The sequence below is a fragment of the Diorhabda sublineata genome, chromosome 3 (genome assembly GCF_026230105.1).
Source record: "Diorhabda sublineata isolate icDioSubl1.1 chromosome 3, icDioSubl1.1, whole genome shotgun sequence".
NCBI classification, from domain to species: Eukaryota; Metazoa; Arthropoda; class Insecta; order Coleoptera; family Chrysomelidae; genus Diorhabda; species Diorhabda sublineata.
In genome coordinates, this window is record NC_079476.1 from 4,037,276 (window position 1) to 4,058,830 (window position 21,555).

At 34.6% G+C, this 21,555-nt stretch overlaps 1 protein-coding gene across 1 annotated transcript in view; it reads right to left on the reverse strand.

Moving 5' to 3' along the window:
• The window catches only part of LOC130441339 (protein Wnt-7b), a 218,388-nt gene extending 204,225 nt beyond the window's left edge, over positions 1-14,163 (reverse strand). Inside the window, exon 1 of the mRNA XM_056774965.1 lies at positions 13,968-14,163. Coding sequence (XP_056630943.1) covers positions 13,968-13,993 — 26 coding nt within the window. The 5' untranslated portion in view covers positions 13,994-14,163. The remainder of the gene's footprint in view (positions 1-13,967) is intronic.
• Between the last annotated feature and the right edge of the window lie 7,392 nt (positions 14,164-21,555).

Consider the following 21,555-nt stretch of genomic DNA (forward strand, 5'->3'; position numbering starts at 1 on the left):
TTTTGGCAACTTTTCTACATTCAAAGATCTATATCTCAAGTTTTAATATAGCTACAGAGTTCGTTTTGATTTAAAAACACTCGCTGAAACAACTTCTTTCTTTTGCGTTTTTAAACACTTAAATCGGTTGAGTTGGAGAGGAGCTAGGCCGACATTCAATGTGGAGTTATGGATTTTTGTAGGTTTTTGGCAATTTTTCTACATTCAAAGATCTATATCTCAGGTTCTAATATAGCTACAGAGTCCGTTTTGATTTAAAAACACTCGCTGAAACAACTTCTTTCTTTTGCGTTTTTGAACACTTAAATCGGTTGAGTTGGAGAGGAGCTAGGCCGACATTCAATGTGGAGTTATGGATTTTTGTAGGTTTTTGGCAATTTTTCTACATTCAAAGATCTATATCTCAGGTTCTAATATAGCTACAGAGTCCGTTTTGATTTAAAAACACTCGCTGAAACAACTTCTTTCTTTTGCGTTTTTGAACACTTAAATCGGTTGAGTTGGAGAGGAGCTAGACCGACATTCAATGTGGAGTTATGGATTTTTGTAGGTTTTTGGCAATTTTTCTACATTCAAAGATCTATATCTCAGGTTCTAATATAGCTATAGAGTCCGTTTTGATTTAAAAACACTCGCTTAAACAACTTCTTTCTTTTGCGTTTTTGAACACTTAAATCGGTTGAGTTGGAGAGGAGCTAGGCCGACATTCAATGTGGAGTTATGGATTTTTGTAGGTTTTTGGCAATTTTTCTACATTCAAAGATCTATATCTCAGGTTCTAATATAGCTACAGAGTCTGTTTTGATTTAAAAACACTCGCTGAAACAACTTCTTTCTTTTGCGTTTTTGAACACTTAATTCGGTTGAGTTGGAGAGGAGCTAGGCCGACATTCAATGTGGAGTTATGGATTTTTGTAGGTTTTTGGCAATTTTTCTACATTCAAAGATCTATATCTCAGGTTCTAATATAGCTACAGAGTCCGTTTTGATTTAAAAACACTCGCTGAAACAACTTCTTTCTTTTGCGTTTTTGAACACTTAAATCGGTTGAGTTGGAGAGGAGCTAGGCCGACATTCAATGTGGAGTTATGGATTTTTGTAGGTTTTTGGCAATTTTTCTACATTCAAAGATCTATATCTCAGGTTCTAATATAGCTACAGAGTCCGTTTTGATTTAAAAACACTCGCTGAAACAACTTCTTTCTTTTGCGTTTTTGAACACTTAAATCGGTTGAGTTGGAGAGGAGCTAGACCGACATTCAATGTGGAGTTATGGATTTTTGTAGGTTTTTGGCAATTTTTCTACATTCAAAGATCTATATCTCAGGTTCTAATATAGCTATAGAGTCCGTTTTGATTTAAAAACACTCGCTTAAACAACTTCTTTCTTTTGCGTTTTTGAACACTTAAATCGGTTGAGTTGGAGAGGAGCTAGGCCGACATTCAATGTGGAGTTATGGATTTTTGTAGGTTTTTGGCAATTTTTCTACATTCAAAGATCTATATCTCAGGTTCTAATATAGCTACAGAGTCTGTTTTGATTTAAAAACACTCGCTGAAACAACTTCTTTCTTTTGCGTTTTTGAACACTTAATTCGGTTGAGTTGGAGAGGAGCTAGGCCGACATTCAATGTGGAGTTATGGATTTTTGTAGGTTTTTGGCAATTTTTCTACATTCAAAGATCTATATCTCAGGTTCTAATATAGCTACAGAGTCCGTTTTGATTTAAAAACACTCGCTGAAACAACTTCTTTCTTTTGCGTTTTTGAACACTTAAATCGGTTGAGTTGGAGAGGAGCTAAGCCGACATTCAATGTGGAGTTATGGATTTTTGTAGGTTTTTGGCAACTTTTCTACATTCAAAGATCTATATCTCAAGTTTTAATATAGCTACAGAGTTCGTTTTGATTTAAAAACACTCGCTGAAACAACTTCTTTCTTTTGCGTTTTTAAACACTTAAATCGGTTGAGTTGGAGAGGAGCTAGGCCGACATTCAATGTGGAGTTATGGATTTTTGTAGGTTTTTGGCAATTTTTCTACATTCAAAGATCTATATCTCAGGTTCTAATATAGCTACAGAGTCCGTTTTGATTTAAAAACACTCGCTGAAACAACTTCTTTCTTTTGCGTTTTTGAACACTTAAATCGGTTGAGTTGGAGAGGAGCTAGGCCGACATTCAATGTGGAGTTATGGATTTTTGTAGGTTTTTGGCAATTTTTCTACATTCAAAGATCTATATCTCAGGTTCTAATATAGCTATAGAGTCCGTTTTGATTTAAAAACACTCGCTTAAACAACTTCTTTCTTTTGCGTTTTTGAACACTTAAATCGGTTGAGTTGGAGAGGAGCTAGGCCGACATTCAATGTGGAGTTATGGATTTTTGTAGGTTTTTGGCAATTTTTCTACATTCAAAGATCTATATCTCAGGTTCTAATATAGCTATAGAGTCCGTTTTGATTTAAAAACACTCGCTTAAACAACTTCTTTCTTTTGCGTTTTTGAACACTTAAATCGGTTGAGTTGGAGAGGAGCTAGGCCGACATTCAATGTGGAGTTATGGATTTTTGTAGGTTTTTGGCAATTTTTCTACATTCAAAGATCTATATCTCAGGTTCTAATATAGCTATAGAGTCCGTTTTGATTTAAAAACACTCGCTTAAACAACTTCTTTCTTTTGCGTTTTTGAACACTTAAATCGGTTGAGTTGGAGAGGAGCTAGGCCGACATTCAATGTGGAGTTATGGATTTTTGTAGGTTTTTGGCAATTTTTCTACATTCAAAGATCTATATCTCAGGTTCTAATATAGCTACAGAGTCCGTTTTGATTTAAAAACACTCGCTGAAACAACTTCTTTCTTTTGCGTTTTTGAACACTTAAATCGGTTGAGTTGGAGAGGAGCTAGACCGACATTCAATGTGGAGTTATGGATTTTTGTAGGTTTTTGGCAACTTTTCTACATTCAAAGATCTATATCTCAAGTTTTAATATAGCTACAGAGTTCGTTTTGATTTAAAAACACTCGCTGAAACAACTTCTTTCTTTTGCGTTTTTAAACACTTAAATCGGTTGAGTTGGAGAGGAGCTAGGCCGACATTCAATGTGGAGTTATGGATTTTTGTAGGTTTTTGGCAATTTTTCTACATTCAAAGATCTATATCTCAGGTTCTAATATAGCTACAGAGTCCGTTTTGATTTAAAAACACTCGCTGAAACAACTTCTTTCTTTTGCGTTTTTGAACACTTAAATCGGTTGAGTTGGAGAGGAGCTAGGCCGACATTCAATGTGGAGTTATGGATTTTTGTAGGTTTTTGGCAATTTTTCTACATTCAAAGATCTATATCTCAGGTTCTAATATAGCTACAGAGTCCGTTTTGATTTAAAAACACTCGCTGAAACAACTTCTTTCTTTTGCGTTTTTGAACACTTAAATCGGTTGAGTTGGAGAGGAGCTAGACCGACATTCAATGTGGAGTTATGGATTTTTGTAGGTTTTTGGCAATTTTTCTACATTCAAAGATCTATATCTCAGGTTCTAATATAGCTATAGAGTCCGTTTTGATTTAAAAACACTCGCTTAAACAACTTCTTTCTTTTGCGTTTTTGAACACTTAAATCGGTTGAGTTGGAGAGGAGCTAGGCCGACATTCAATGTGGAGTTATGGATTTTTGTAGGTTTTTGGCAATTTTTCTACATTCAAAGATCTATATCTCAGGTTCTAATATAGCTACAGAGTCTGTTTTGATTTAAAAACACTCGCTGAAACAACTTCTTTCTTTTGCGTTTTTGAACACTTAATTCGGTTGAGTTGGAGAGGAGCTAGGCCGACATTCAATGTGGAGTTATGGATTTTTGTAGGTTTTTGGCAATTTTTCTACATTCAAAGATCTATATCTCAGGTTCTAATATAGCTACAGAGTCCGTTTTGATTTAAAAACACTCGCTGAAACAACTTCTTTCTTTTGCGTTTTTGAACACTTAAATCGGTTGAGTTGGAGAGGAGCTAAGCCGACATTCAATGTGGAGTTATGGATTTTTGTAGGTTTTTGGCAATTTTTCTACATTCAAAGATCTAATATAGCTACAGAGTTCGTTTTGATTTAAGAATACTCGTTGAAACACCTTCTTTCTTTTGCGTTTTTGAACACTTAAATCGGTTGAGTTGGAGAGGAGCTAAGTGCGGACAATCAATGTGGAGTTATGGATTTTTTTAGGTTTTTGGCAATTTTTCTACATTCAAAGATCTATATCTCAGGTTCTAATATAGCTATAGAGTCCGTTTTGATTTAAAAACACTCGCTTAAACAACTTCTTTCTTTTGCGTTTTTGAACACTTAAATCGGTTGAGTTGGAGAGGAGCTAGGCCGACATTCAATGTGGAGTTATGGATTTTTGTAGGTTTTTGGCAATTTTTCTACATTCAAAGATCTATATCTCAGGTTCTAATATAGCTACAGAGTCCGTTTTGATTTAAAAACACTCGCTGAAACAACTTCTTTCTTTTGCGTTTTTGAACACTTAAATCGGTTGAGTTGGAGAGGAGCTAGGCCGACATTCAATGTGGAGTTATGGATTTTTGTAGGTTTTTGGCAATTTTTCTACATTCAAAGATCTATATCTCAGGTTCTAATATAGCTATAGAGTCCGTTTTGATTTAAAAACACTCGCTTAAACAACTTCTTTCTTTTGCGTTTTTGAACACTTAAATCGGTTGAGTTGGAGAGGAGCTAGGCCGACATTCAATGTGGAGTTATGGATTTTTGTAGGTTTTTGGCAATTTTTCTACATTCAAAGATCTATATCTCAGGTTCTAATATAGCTATAGAGTCCGTTTTGATTTAAAAACACTCGCTTAAACAACTTCTTTCTTTTGCGTTTTTGAACACTTAAATCGGTTGAGTTGGAGAGGAGCTAGGCCGACATTCAATGTGGAGTTATGGATTTTTGTAGGTTTTTGGCAATTTTTCTACATTCAAAGATCTATATCTCAGGTTCTAATATAGCTATAGAGTCCGTTTTGATTTAAAAACACTCGCTTAAACAACTTCTTTCTTTTGCGTTTTTGAACACTTAAATCGGTTGAGTTGGAGAGGAGCTAGGCCGACATTCAATGTGGAGTTATGGATTTTTGTAGGTTTTTGGCAATTTTTCTACATTCAAAGATCTATATCTCAGGTTCTAATATAGCTACAGAGTCCGTTTTGATTTAAAAACACTCGCTGAAACAACTTCTTTCTTTTGCGTTTTTGAACACTTAAATCGGTTGAGTTGGAGAGGAGCTAGACCGACATTCAATGTGGAGTTATGGATTTTTGTAGGTTTTTGGCAACTTTTCTACATTCAAAGATCTATATCTCAAGTTTTAATATAGCTACAGAGTTCGTTTTGATTTAAAAACACTCGCTGAAACAACTTCTTTCTTTTGCGTTTTTAAACACTTAAATCGGTTGAGTTGGAGAGGAGCTAGGCCGACATTCAATGTGGAGTTATGGATTTTTGTAGGTTTTTGGCAATTTTTCTACATTCAAAGATCTATATCTCAGGTTCTAATATAGCTACAGAGTCCGTTTTGATTTAAAAACACTCGCTGAAACAACTTCTTTCTTTTGCGTTTTTGAACACTTAAATCGGTTGAGTTGGAGAGGAGCTAGGCCGACATTCAATGTGGAGTTATGGATTTTTGTAGGTTTTTGGCAATTTTTCTACATTCAAAGATCTATATCTCAGGTTCTAATATAGCTACAGAGTCCGTTTTGATTTAAAAACACTCGCTGAAACAACTTCTTTCTTTTGCGTTTTTGAACACTTAAATCGGTTGAGTTGGAGAGGAGCTAGACCGACATTCAATGTGGAGTTATGGATTTTTGTAGGTTTTTGGCAATTTTTCTACATTCAAAGATCTATATCTCAGGTTCTAATATAGCTATAGAGTCCGTTTTGATTTAAAAACACTCGCTTAAACAACTTCTTTCTTTTGCGTTTTTGAACACTTAAATCGGTTGAGTTGGAGAGGAGCTAGGCCGACATTCAATGTGGAGTTATGGATTTTTGTAGGTTTTTGGCAATTTTTCTACATTCAAAGATCTATATCTCAGGTTCTAATATAGCTACAGAGTCTGTTTTGATTTAAAAACACTCGCTGAAACAACTTCTTTCTTTTGCGTTTTTGAACACTTAATTCGGTTGAGTTGGAGAGGAGCTAGGCCGACATTCAATGTGGAGTTATGGATTTTTGTAGGTTTTTGGCAATTTTTCTACATTCAAAGATCTATATCTCAGGTTCTAATATAGCTACAGAGTCCGTTTTGATTTAAAAACACTCGCTGAAACAACTTCTTTCTTTTGCGTTTTTGAACACTTAAATCGGTTGAGTTGGAGAGGAGCTAAGCCGACATTCAATGTGGAGTTATGGATTTTTGTAGGTTTTTGGCAATTTTTCTACATTCAAAGATCTAATATAGCTACAGAGTTCGTTTTGATTTAAGAATACTCGTTGAAACACCTTCTTTCTTTTGCGTTTTTGAACACTTAAATCGGTTGAGTTGGAGAGGAGCTAAGTGCGGACAATCAATGTGGAGTTATGGATTTTTTTAGGTTTTTGGCAATTTTTCTACATTCAAAGATCTATATCTCAAGTTCTAATATAGCTACAGAGCTCGTTCTTTTCTATTCTAATAATTTCTAATGATTATTTAATGGATTCGATGCGAGCGAAGCCGCGGGCAAAAGCTAGTCTTTTCCTATTTTTAAATGACTATAATTTTCGGTAAATTTCAACAGCAGAATTCAACACCAGATACTGCTACATACAAAAGCTAGAGCTAAGAATTTTTAGCTCCAATAAATGAAGCGGTAGAAAAATAAGAACCTTTAAATCAATAAATGAAGCTATGAGAACTTTCAATTAATTTGGAATTTCTGGAACTGTTGGTGATATTCATACTGAATATACTGTTTACACTACTACTACACCAACAGTTACCTTCAGTCTCTGAAGACGATAACTTAGTTATCGAAACGCGCTTCCGATAGTGTAATTGAGAGTGTTGGTGTAGTGGTTGTGTAAACAGTATGAGAATTATAATCAAGTATCGAACTAAAAAGTATGTTTCAAAGGAATAAGATTGTATATATATTCAAAGATTAATTTCAAATTTTAAAATTATTGAATATGCGCATTATATCAGCGTTTAAAACTCTTTGCCGATATGTTTTCTAAATTAAACCTGATTAAACTTATCACAGCAGGCTGCTCCATGAAAACGACCAATTAACTAGGATGCGTTGATGTTGAAAAAATCTCGAATAAATACAAAAGCAAGTTTTACATTTGGTGTAGGGCAATAAAATATTTTGAATATTGTACTATAACAAAATATTTTGGATAATTTGTTATTTTATTTTGATATGTGCGGCCCATCTCAATTTTTATTAAGCCCACCAACCGTTTTGGGTTAGGCATCCCGGCAATAGATTCACTCTGCTTTTGATTACAGAGACAAACACGTTAAGTTGTGTTGTTTAAACCGAATATATTAATCATAAACTATCTGTAGATTAACAAATTCTTCTGAAAATGGAGCCGAAGGATCGATTTTTATGTTCTATTTTTGGAATTGCAGCTATCTTGTTAAGACATGATACAGTACAATGTGCAATGGAATGCAAAACGCAATATTTTTTGATAAAAACATTGGCAAAGGAAGTTCAGTTGATTGTTTCTTGAGAGAAATCTAGATACTTCATCAGGCTCCAAAAGTAAGGCAGTGGCAGATATAATTATTGACAGTGATCTACAGACCACTTTTTCACTTCCTTACTTGTTTATTTACTTTTGTTAGTCTCATTTTTGAACCGGTCAAAAAATATTACGATTAGCAGCCATGAAGCAATGGCAAAGAAACTTGCATAATTTTCATTGTATTCTAAATTCTTTAGATCATAATTGCCTAGACTGTAGACGTAGACAAAAATCAAGACCTTTCACACACATCAAGATACAGAACATATTTCGTCTCAAGATTTATCTCTTATGAAATCTATATCTTGGCCTCATATTGTAAACAGATTGAGGTCGCAAAAATCTTTATACACGCATCACTGATAAGTCTAAATAAGCTTTACACAAAGTTTCAATATTCTGCTTCGATCCATTTTATTATAGTAGAGCTCGAACGACCACTCGGTCAAGTTATTTAGGAAAATGTCAAATTGAGTTTCGCCTATTATAAAATTGACTGTTTCAGAAAACAATAAATTAGTGGAAACAATTGTTCTAAGTAACCACGCTAAAAAGTAAAATAAAGTAGTACAGACAAAAAAAATCAAAAACAAAATGTTATAACGATCCTATAACTGGAGCTTTTAAATATGACAAAAATTAGTGCAAGTTAAGTGCAAAATCACCGTTGAGTAGAATGTTGTGAGAGCTTTGTCCAACGGAGATTCCATAGAGGTGGCGTAGGAAAAGAAAGCCCATGCCCCAAAAAAAAATGATGGTTTCATTATTTTGGTACATCCAGGGTATATTATTCTGATTTACTAAGACAGTTACGTCAAAAAATTATCGAAGAAAGGCGCAGAGTATCATCCGAGGTCTACGCTTACTTCTTGACAATGCTTCGGTTCACACTGCTTCACTTTCCAAAGCTACTGTACACGAATGTGGCTTCAGAGAGATGGAATACCTACCCTGATCTGACCTCCTCCGACTATGTTCAGTTCGCAAAGTCCGAGTTAAACGATTGAACAGCATCATATTTTTATAGTGGCATAGAAGCTTAAGTCACATATTCTGAAGAATCACAGTTTTTTTATTGGTGACTTTTTCTCTATGTTAAGTGCCATTTATCTCTCCATGGCAATTGAAGATAGAGACTCAGTATTCATCTTTATTTTAAAATACTTATTGCAAAGAATTTATCCGAATCTATGACTAAAAATATTTAAATATTCAGTTTTTTACCACTACCACTATTAATCAAAGCAAATAATAATCGACGCAACTTTGCAATCATTACAATGATTAATTTATTTTGTTTTCGAAATGAAGATTCTTCTCTCCACAATAGAATTGTTACTATTAAATTACTTCCATCTCAATTATCAACTACGAGAAGTGTAATTCCATGTATGAGAAAATTGCTATCAGAGCCATTCCTAACGGGGTGCAGCATATTCACGAATAAGGAGTGCCATATATTAAGGAGCGGCATTTTATCTATATTAGTGTTAATAAACATCCCTGATGAAAATAAAATTAATATAGTTTATAAAAACTTGAAGCCACAAGTTTTTTCCACTTTTTAGTTAGATTTAATGTGAAAAATAAAAGTTTTCTTCAATGGCAAAATTACATGGTTTAATATATTATATCAAAGTCCTCCTTTTTGCATTTCTAACACAATATTTCTCCATTCCTTCCTGTCCACAGTTTTTTCTCTCCAAATCTGAACATTATTATTTTTTAGGTCTTCCATTACAAAGTCATATTATCTCTTTCTTGGTCTCTTTTTTCCTATTGGTCTTCTTTGCAGTACTAATTTTCAACATGTCCCATCCATCTCACTCTCTGTCCCTTATTAAACGAACTTCTTGTAGCTTCTCCATAAAGTTCCTCCAATTATTTATTAGTTCTTCTCCTCCAGTCCTCTTCTGTGTTTACTTCTCCGTAGCTTTTAGTATGCTCCTCTCCCATCTTTCCAACATGGTTTCATCTGCCTTTTTTAATATCCGTGTCTCACATACAAATATTTCACTTTCCCCTGGTTTCTTGTTGTTTTTTGTTCTGCTATTATGGATTTTACTTCTTCTTCACTTGGTACTTCTACTTTAATGCCGTCTTCCTCTATATCACTTTTTTCTATTTCCCTCGCTTGTTCTGCTTCATTTCCGTTTAGTAATGTCTGAAAGTGCTCTTTCTATTTCTGAATTACTTCTTGTGGTTCATGCACCATTGTCCCTTATTCTGTTTTAATGTAGCTGGTTATTCTTTGATGCCCTCTACATTTTTTTCGTTTCTATAAAAGGATCTTATCTCTTTCTTCTGAGATTTGTCTTCAATTTGTTTCAATATTTCTTCGTTATTTTATTAATTCTAGAGTAATACTGATTTAAAAGAAAAATTTGTCGAAAAAACAATTTTTTTACTCCCTGAACGGGATTTGAACCCACGACCGACGAATCCGGAGGTTGACGCCACACACCGGATTTTTACCGGCCAAACAATCAGTCGCTTTGTTATCGTGTTATCTTATAGGACATTTCGACAAAGGGAAGATGGAATCACCAACATATCCTGGCTTAATCGGACCGCCATGAAAAGGTTAATCACTATCTGACCCATATGATCTCCGTATATGGATATTTTAGAGAAAACCTTTACAGGTGGAAACGTGAAGATTCCCCCGAATGCCCAGCCTGTGCAGGAGTTAACGAAAGTGCGTATCTGGGAAACAGCACTTTTAAGAACGGTCAAGCCTAAAAATATATTGGTCATCAGAAACTGCATGAACAGCAACGAGCACGTTCGCAGCTGAAGTGCTGAAATAACTCCGCGCTGAAGAGAAAAAAAAACCTACCTCTGAAAAAAACACACACACCGGATTTTTACCGGCCAAACAATCAGTGGCTTTGTTAACGTGGCCCGAGGTTATGAAACAATAATGAATTCTAAACGTGTTGTTGCTATTTGATTATTGTATCGCCGAAGGATTGAACGCAAAGGCTGGATTCCTCGTATCAAAAGCAGATAACAGACGTGATCATTCTACACTCTTTTTGAAGAGCTAAGGCGTGTTATTAGTAAGTTTTTTTTAACTTCTTTAGAATGTCTGATGTATCATTCCACAAAATCCATAAGAGGTTCAAACAGACACTACCAAAATTGATTTATTTCACTGAGCAGAGTTTAAGATATACTTAACATTAGCTCCAATCGCATACATTCGAGCATGAAAATTTAGCTGTCAAAAAGATTTGTTCCCGTTGATTACGTATAATTTGACACTTTGACAAAGTGCAAAGAAATGCTGGAAAAAATTCAATCGTGGTGCTTCAAAGGACGTCTATAAAATCGTGACAGACGATGAATCATGGATCTATGCAAATGAACTGGAAACTAAACAGCAATAGCCTGTATGGGTCTTTCAAGACCCAATCTGACAAAAGCTGCTCACGCACGAAGCACATGAAATCAAATGGTCCCTTATGTTTTCGAAACAGCTGGACATTTCGTCACCAAACGTAGAAGACGAATTATTATTCACCACGACAATGCGAACTCTCACACAGCAGTTTAAACAAAAACGTTTTGAACAATCTAAACGTGCAGTCCTTGTTCGGCACCCGTTATTCAAAAATATATTGCCAGATCAACAAATGAAGAAGCGGTTTATGCGTTCAAATCACACATCATGGAGGTACTGCAATTGCAAAAACAATAAATATTTGTTTTTACTTGTCTATCTCCAAGCTTAAGTAGCAACCCTCATATAATTTTTTTGTTGTTATGCTAGACTCCAGCTGCAAAAGTCCAGAGAGAAAAATTTGACCTGATCTAAAGATATCTACTGACGATAACCGTTCGAAAGTAATTGTGAAAGGAAATTGTCTGAAAATTAATGTTCTGAAATGGCATGAAATTCTGAACAAACCCTGTAATTTTCGCGACTGCACAATTTATTCCAACCTAGCAGTCGTTATTGAGCAAAAATTCTTGTGCTATTCAGTTGACGATCATTTAATACTGCTTTGTGTATTTGCTTAATCGGTTCTTGAATCGTCAATTCAATTGTAGACTAACTCATTTGAACTATACTATCCAATATTTCATTGTTGTAAACAAAGGATGAAACTCACTACTAAATTGTTTGTTTCAAATTAATTTATTTTATAATAACAAATTCTCAAAAAATTTTGAAAAAATTCATTATGGATGGCTGCAGAACAACTAATAATAAATGTAATAATAGTGTTTTCAAACTTGAAACATATGTAGTTTATATTTTAATACTTTTAAAATAATTACTGCTCTCTTTATGTCAGATCGAGTACTTATGGGACCACCCAGGTAAAAGCAAATACTACTGACGGCACTACAACATTCATAAAGTGAAAATGTTCTAAAGATATGTTTTGCTTATTATTGAATATTTTCTAATCCAATTGAATAGAAGTAACAAAGGGGCTAAGTCCTAATTTTTCGAAAAATGAGATACATTCATAGAAAGGTCCCATGTCCTATCAAACGGGTCAAATGCCACGACTACCAATTCCATAAGAAATCAAACAAGATAAACGGCGCTGTCTGCAAGTGATCGGTCATTTTCGCAACAAAGTTGTGAAGTGCCAGAATACGTTTAGTGCCACGCTGCTGTGGAATATTGTGAAGAACTATTCAAAATTAATCCAGAACATCGAAAACGATGAATGGGGAGATTAAGTGATGAATAACGACAACGAAAAAATGCAGGACAATCCTATAAACAGAGAAAAGAGAATGCTGTTGTAGAAAAAAAAGACCGAAGCTACAAGTGAGTGATTGGTTTTGTTTGTAATGTGGAAGCGTCTACATGACTGCAAACAAATTTTCTCTTTTTGAAAAATACTACGGGTAATATGACATGTGTCTATAAATCTACTTTTATGATTACATTTGATTTGACGAAAAAACGTTTGGAAACTTATTACAGAACACATAAATAGCATACTCCGAGAAGAGTCTCATTATTCGCGTGCAAAAAGTGCAAGGGAATATATTTGTCCAGATTTAAATGTAAACTGCGTTTATAAAGCGTTTTTGCAGAAATATCCACAGAGCTTGGTCACTTATAAGTTTTACAGTAAAATATTAGAAAAAGATATTTCATTTAGAGCGCCACGAAGTGACACTTGCCGAAAATGTGATTCGATGAATTGCGAAATAAAACCACAAGGTGAAAGAAGTTGCGCAGCAAAAGTGGAGATAGAGCTGCACCATCGAATGGCAGAAGCAGCTACCCCATACTCATGAAAAAAGACATCGCATTGTCACAAGTCCCAGGAAGCACCACGAGTGTGTTTTCTCTGAGGATTTACACCAAGTCGTGTTCGTACCTACTTTAACTCACTCTGACATGTTCTACATGAGCCAGCTTTCATGCTATAAGTTAGGAATCAACTTTGGGGATATCAAACATTCTGTCATGTGTTGCTGGCATGAAGGAATGGTGGTAACCAGATTGCATCTTGCTTCTTACGCGTCTTGAATATGGGCATTACAGGAAAAAGGAATGTTGCTGCGTGGAGCGATAACTGTACTGCCCAAGATAAAAACAGAATGATTGTGTTTATTTATGTATTTTTAGTGAGTTGTGGACTGTTTATTACTTGTCAGTGATCACAGTTTTCTTCAGTGCGATAGAGATTTCGAGTTAATCGAGTAAAGAAAGCGTAAGTGCACTCAGATGGTACCTGGACAGGATTTACACAATTTAATACTGTCAAGTACACACACAGGCCAATTTGAAATACTCGATATGGCACAAGAAAATTTTTTTTATGTACAAGCGGCAGCTGACATGATGTTAAATCTCAAACAAGTTGATTCCTAAAAACCTGGCTTTTTGTTCACTGCTGAATCTTGTTCTGAAAGAGCAAGATGTAAAAGGTATCTCAATTAACCAGCTACCAAACATAAATAAGATTGGTGATAGCAAGATAAAGCACAAGATCATAAACACAAAGAGTTTAACGAAGTAATTTATTGGCACTTAGCCCATTTGCCAAATGTTTTACTCTTTTGAACAATTATTTCGAAATTGTTTAGCCGTAAGACAAATAATATATTAGTTTAATATTTGGAAATAAAACGTTTGGTATTATGGTATGAAAAGTATGTTTTTTATATCTCTTTTTAACAATTTTGACACTTAACATCTTTGTTAATTCTACTCCTCAATTGTTTACACACGTTATAACTTACCGCATCCACAATAAACGTAATTCCATCTTCGTATTTTTCTCACAACTAGCACCGTTTTTCTAAATAAAACACTTCTTCAAAATATAACAAAACATAAACAAACACAATAATTAGGAAACTTTTGTGGAAGTAATTAATAACAAACCCGCTAGTTTTGGATAATATTTGCATAAAACTATTTTTATTTTATATAAAGCGCGTAAATGATACCGGTTGATGGCGCTAGAAAACTAGATCACGACGATAATGCTGATTGTTATCTATGAAGACTATCTCAGCTTCTGTCCAAATTAAGCCTGATACTAAAAAGACAGGATGTTACCTAACAATAAAGTACGCACGCTTATCAACCCCTTCTCGTAGAAATAGACAGTGGCGTTTCCTGAATATAAAAACTATATAAAAATAAGAACAAAATCGGTAACTAAATATATCGACAAATTTTTTAAAGGTAACTGATGTAAGCAGCATAACCAGACGTTGATTAAAAATTACGGCTGTATGTTGAACCGAAGATGCAATAATATGTCCGACTAGCGCAGTTTACTTTGTAGTACACCGCAATATTCTAAATTAATATTCAACTCTATACGTGAGGTATGACGGCTGTAAAACAGACAGGTGCGTGCGAAATCGACCGATTGACAAACTCGGGACGTTCAGTGTAACTTAGCCCAAAGTTATTAAAGTTTTACCGAGCAAATTTTGCAGTAAGAAGATGCTAAATGTATTAAGCTGGTCTTACACCAAGGCAGTAATTGACTACATGTAGCAACCGACGAATACCACATGTTGCCATTAACGCATGCGATGTTGCTACAAAATATTGTCGGTTGTGACCGATCCACAACAAAGCGAAAAAATGGCAACAATTCACGCGATTTCAAATGTATATTATTGACTTTTTTATGTAGTCAAGGAAGTGTTAAGAAAAAACTGTAATGTTTATAGAAGATTATAGAAATAACGAATTTCTTTGGAAACGCCAATTAAATGATTTCAAGGATAACAGGAAAATATTGGTTATTTTTAAAGCTTCTAGCTAAAAATATGAAGTGATATGAACATAAACTAGTGAGACAAAAAAATTTGTGGAAGTGGTCAGTCCCCAAAGAACAAGATTGTTTATCTTTGCTATTGAACTTTGATCTATCGCGAGAGGGAACATCTAGCCACTTCCCAGAAGAATGTTGCGTGGAACTTATTGCCAATTGTTGCCTTGGTCTAAGGCCGACTTTATAGAAATAAATAACACAAAAAATTAGTGTTTTTGATTTATTTACACATTATCAGTTATGCTTATGCTGCGTACCTTCAATATTTCGTGGAAGTATATAATATTTTCAGAAATTTTTCAATGTCAGTAACAAACTCAACGCAGCTCTACACAATTCCGTCTTTTGTAGAAGTAGAATTGATATTTTTTCGATATATTCATACGCTTAAATACAAAGTGACTGCAATAAACATTTTCATAAATTTATGTGTATTTCTGTGACAATTGAATATAATTTGAAACATTTAAGGTAGCTCTGAATGTTTAAAAAAAAGAAACCAACCGGTGACCCACCATCAACACACCAAATTCAACTCTAAGTTCTTGGAACTCAGTTAAGGACTGCAACCATGCCGGCCTTCCAAAGTTCCAGTTCATATCTTTGATATATAGAAATCTGAGTTGTTTTTAATTCCATAACTGTTTTCTATTCGTTGTGCTCTCTTGGATGGGCGAATTTTATTTCTTCCCTTCCAAGTACCAGTTATTTATATACTCTCACTAAGGCCGAATAAGTATAAAGTAAGGTTATAAATTGGCAGTCTTTCGCTGTGGTAATCAGGGATAGTTAAACCTATTCTCATATCGCTTTAAATAAATTATATGTCCTATAAGTTGAAAAAAAATAATCAAAAATAGTCAAATAATTAATAATTAAAAGTAATTAATTGGTTAATATCATAAGTTAACCATATAAAACTTCCTTCACGCTCCTAAAGTGTTGTCCAATCATCAGCTTCTCTGAAATGGTATCATTAATAAGCATAATTGAAATATTGAGTTATTCATTTGTTTTATCTCACACTGTATATCTTCGACTATCTACAAAATCTATTTTAGCATCTGAACAATGTAAAATTGTCCATAAATCTTTTTATTTTAGTATTTTCTATTTAACCTCGACTTTTATAACTTAGCTCCATGCTAACACTGAAAGAAACAACAATTATAACAGCAAAACTATTAATTACAAGTAAATCAAACTACTGACTGGGAAAGCCTCAAAAATGACTTTAAAAAACTCAACGTAAAAACTTAAGAACAATAGAACAACTGGACAAGGATATAACACAAATTACAAAAAAAAATAACTACCTATTGAAAATCACCAAATAATTAAAAGGAAATAGGAGAGTTAAACGAAGATGACAATAGTCAAGAAATACTTCAGACAAAACTACACTGAACAAAATAAAAACTCTAAAAAAAATCATATTCAAAAATCAAGGTTCGTAAAATCCAATATGGAAAATATAACAGCAGATACTGAATACTCCTTGTGGAAACCATGAAAAATTAAAAGAAGAATGGCCAACGAAAAGGGATTAGGGTTAAAAAACCAAAAAAGTGAATTTTTTGGTAGAATATTTAACGTAAACGTAAAGTAAATTCATACACGCCAAGTTCTCAGCAGCCAATTGTTTATAAGCTATTGGGATTAAAACCAACAAATTTGCTACAAAATCGATCAAGTACACCGCACTCCAGATGTTATTGAACAAGCTCTATGAGACAAAAAGGTTGATTAGTACTATACCTGTATGTAGCACAAACAATTCATGAAGTTAGACTCATCTATAAACTTAATAAAATGCTACTCAAAAAGTATGTAGAGATTTTAACTCGAACACATTATTCTGAATGAAATAAGAGGACTCGTAGCCAAAAATATAATAATACATAGAAGTGACAGCACCTCGGTGAAGCACTCTTCGACCAATTGGCACAGGAGCTTTTGAAATACTATATAAGTGGACCTGCAAATCAAATTATATGAACTTGAATTAAGTTAAGATTCAATTAATAGTAAATTAAATAACCATAAATGAATGGTAACAAATTTCCGAAGAGGAGTGTATGAAAACATAGCAAAAATTTTTTTACTCTGGACGCCAAATGGATCCGACAAAAAGTTCAAGATATCGATACGCAATAAAATTCTATTCTAATACCAAGAATTCAATCGAATTTGGGTGTGTGTAAGAATACAATAAAAATAGTAATAAGTAAAAACAGTCCACCCAAAACAAATTGTCATTTGTCATGGTGTGCTCCGTGGTGTGTAAGAAACGAAGGAGACGGACTCCACCTCCATGAAAACGTAGGACCTCTTCAGCTACTTGATAGGCAACATCATATCCAAAGATTGTAAAGGAACAAACTCAAATTAGTATACTAGTAGTACATAAGAGGTCGTGGGTCCGTTATAACCCAATTCTTAAAAAGCCGAAACTTTGTTTAATCAAGGAACCACTTGACTACCATTAAACAATATACAGGACGGACTAAACCATAGAAATGGTTGCTAGTATGTCTGAAATTGGTGAATTTAGTGGTTACTTAAAAGTTTCATTTTAACTATAAGTGTAGTGAAGGAAGAAATTGATGGGAAAAAAGAAATTATAAATAATTCTTTGAGTAATACAATTGAAGTCTTCTGAAGATGAAATATCGGTAGTATACGTAATAAAATTCGACTTTCGGCGATGAAGCACCATCTCGCTGGTTTTCCGAATTCAATATTGGGCATTACTTTCACTCGCATACATCCAATATTGCATGAACATTTAGCTGTCCGCATTGGATGGCACATGATTCACCAATCTGTCAAAAAAAACATCGTGTCGATTGGTGCAAAGAAATGTTGATAAAAATTCAATCACGGTGCTTCAAAAGGCGTCTATAAGATCGTTACAGGCTAGGAATCGACTGTATGGGTCTTTCAAGACGAGCCACGTAGCACATCGAAGCAAATGTTCGCTTATTTTATCGTCACCGTTCAGTGACATTTGTTTACCAGAAGTGATCGAAAAATCAGGGAAATTAATCGCAAACCACGACAATACGAGCTCTCAACATTGTTGAACAGTTAAATCATCGAATCATCCACCGTACAATCCTAGTTTGACACCCAGTGATTTCCTGCAAAATTTCTACACTTGAAGAAGCGGTCGATGCGTTCAAAACATATATTTTGGAGGTTCCTCAATTGGAATGGGAAAACTGCTTCGACAATTGGTTCAAACTCATGCAAAAGTCTATTGAACTTAAAGGAGAGTATTTTGAAAAACCAATCAGCAGAGAATTGTAATCTTCATTGTGTTAGTTTGGAAAAAAAATCTAAAAAAGTCAGTGATTTGAATAGAAGTAACCAGAGAAACGCTCAAAATGTTATACACAAGACAAACGCTATTAGATCAATAGTTGTTGTTTGAAAACCCCTCACAACAAAACCACAGTACATTGTACATTTGTTAAATTTTTCCGGTTAATATTACTTGTTACAAAAAAAAATTTAATATAACTTATTTCAAATAACAACTGAAACAAAATCTGAAAAAAGTTCATCAACATTAAACCAAAAATATTAGAACTACGTTCACTTCAATGTTTTATAACTTTTTGTGACGCTCCTGACATTCCACGGAACGCCACCAAATGTTGTCTTGTATTATCTTATTAATCTCACGTTAAACAACGTAATTACGTTTTGATATCGGTGATGTTAAGAAACTCTATACTTGTTAGTTGGTAATGCCTCGGTTTTTTCTTCCTAATTGTAATCCGAGTACGGTAGTTACGGTTTCAGTTTTGAATTTCATTAGATACGTCAGATACACATAATTACATTTTCCTCTATAATTATTTCTGTGATTTTGAGTTTGTATTAGGGTACTTGTAAAGAAATATTTAATACGCAATTTGACAACGTTGAAAAGTTGGTAATTCTATCAGTTAATAGTCTGAAAAAACGTATTCTTCTTTTTCAGATCTCAATTAGTTATTACACGTAATAAAATATACTTAATATTAAAATGTTGTCTACAAAGGCAACGTCCTGTCATCGTTGGTAACTCTCTTGATGTCGTATGCAAGTAAATATGGTTCCTTCGAAAAATTTTTGTTTCCAAAGTGTTGAATTTACAAGTTTCTTATGAATCTTATAGCTTCTGAATTAACTATTCGTTTCAAATCAAATTGGAATCAAAATTTATGTGAACCGATGATAACAGCAACGCATCTAATTACGAAAATTGCTACTTAAGTTTTGAGCTATAGAAACACTGTTGTGAATATGTCAAATATGACATTCCCACCATAAAGTTTGACATACTTGAAACATTCATCTTGGTTAAAAAGCGGAATTAAGTCACGAAAAACAGCCGTGTGCTTATCAACTCGCTTCGACTTTTGTTGATTAAGCATCATCCGAGTCACTGTGTTTACTTGGGTTTTACTTCCACTTGCATACATTCAATTCTGTATGAACAACTGGCCGTTAAAATTCTGAAAAAATTCAATGGCGGTGCTTCAAGAGACGTTACAAGCGACGAATCATGGATCTATGCTTCGAAACTAAGTAAAAATCGTCTATATGGATTTTTCAAAACGATCTAAATCCAAATGGTCGCCTGTTTTTACGGAATTACTGGACATGTCGCCACCGTCCCATTAGAGCATAGAACATAGAACGGTCAATTCTGAATGGTACACCAGCAATCAGGGAAACCAATCGCATAAGACGAATCATTCTCCACCACTACAATGCGAGCTATCACACATCAGTTCAAACAAAAACGTTTGAGAACGGTTTGAAAGCGGTTGATGCGTTCAAATCACATTTTACTGAGGTACCTGGATCGACAAAGCTTAAGTAACCAAGCAATCCTAGTACTCAATAACTTTTTCTGTCATAGCGTCATCTTTTTCCAAGGTTTCATCTCGGATTTCAATAGCACTTTAACTTTGCAGACATACTGCTGCAAGTTCAGCTCCTCGACTTTTGAGAAACTCTTCTGAAAGACCTATCAATCAGCCATCTTGTGCGAAATTTTGTTGACAACATAAAAAACTATGAAGAATTAGATACACAAAATAACAGATAACAAGTGAAATTTTGGAAAGCACTTTATTCAGTTAAAATTCGTCATTCCAGCTTATGCTGCAACTATATAATTGAGTTTGTTTACATGCTCTTTGGCAGTCTTCGGACTAATTGTAAACGCGCGAGTCTTAGGGTCGTGGATGGCGGAAAGCTTGACACAATAATCAAAGTTCGATAAACTACTTAAAGCTTACATTTATATGCAGAGGTCAGGCATCTTTACATTAAGAGAAAAAAGTGCAGTGCAAAATGAATTACTGTAAGTGTTCAAATTGATTCCCATCTTGATCAAAACATTTACAGCAACGTACAGAGGCAAGTCCGGCGAAGAACGTCAAACTGGCCGCGAAGAGTTCCTAATTCATCTTTAATTGCAGTTCGTAAGGGTTCGTGGTCCTCTTGCAAAAACGCGATCCTTGAGAAGACCCGACAGGAAGAAAGTTTGAGTCTTAAGTCACATGACCGTGGGGGCCACTCATCGAATCCTCCTCTGCCTACCATTCTCCTAAATTAACATTAAGATACTCCTGCACGCATAACGCGTAGTGCGGCGAAGCTCCCTCCTGCAACAAATGACGGATGTTTGCGAGTGTTGGATTGTTGTCCATTTGCACATGTAAATCTTCAAGCATTTCCATATAAGTTAGGCCCATCACGCGACCATCGAAAAACCACGGAACCACGAAACACACTCATATACACACATCAGGCACGTTGAATTCGTTCATCTTGAATAGAATGAATGGAATGCTGGAACCGCAGATCATCCTGACTGCATCCGAGGTACCACTCGCAAAATTCCGATCTGCGATATAAATCATCCTCGTGAAGTGCCTATTGAACACACTGTTTACACTACCATTACATCAACACTAACAATTACACTGTCTGGTGCGAGTAATCTGTTAACCTTCAGTGTCTGAAGACGATAACTTGGTTATCGAAACGGGCGTCAGACGGCGTAATTGTCAGTGTTGGTGTAGTGGTAGTGTAAACAGTGTGTTCAGTATGAATATCACCAACGGTTCCAAAAATTCCAACTAATATAACAAATATGTAAAAATAATAGTAAAATGAATACGTACGGTGAGTCTTAACGTTTATTTGTACCTATACTTGCATAAAAATGATAAAATCGGGGTCTATTTAAAATGATCGTTGTTACCTATTCTACTTACATCTGCCTTAGATCGAATTTCGTACAATTGTATCCGTCAAAAAGGTAATATGTATAACAAATTAGTAGTAGACCACATTTTTTTTCTATAAGGATTATATGTTACTCGATATACTTTAGATGGTGACACTAGAACAGAGTCGGCCTGGTTCACGAGATCAACTATTAAACTTACTTCACTTCACTCAGATCAACTCATTCCCGTGGGAAACAGAAGTTGAAGATAGAAATGTCCTAATCATTATAAATA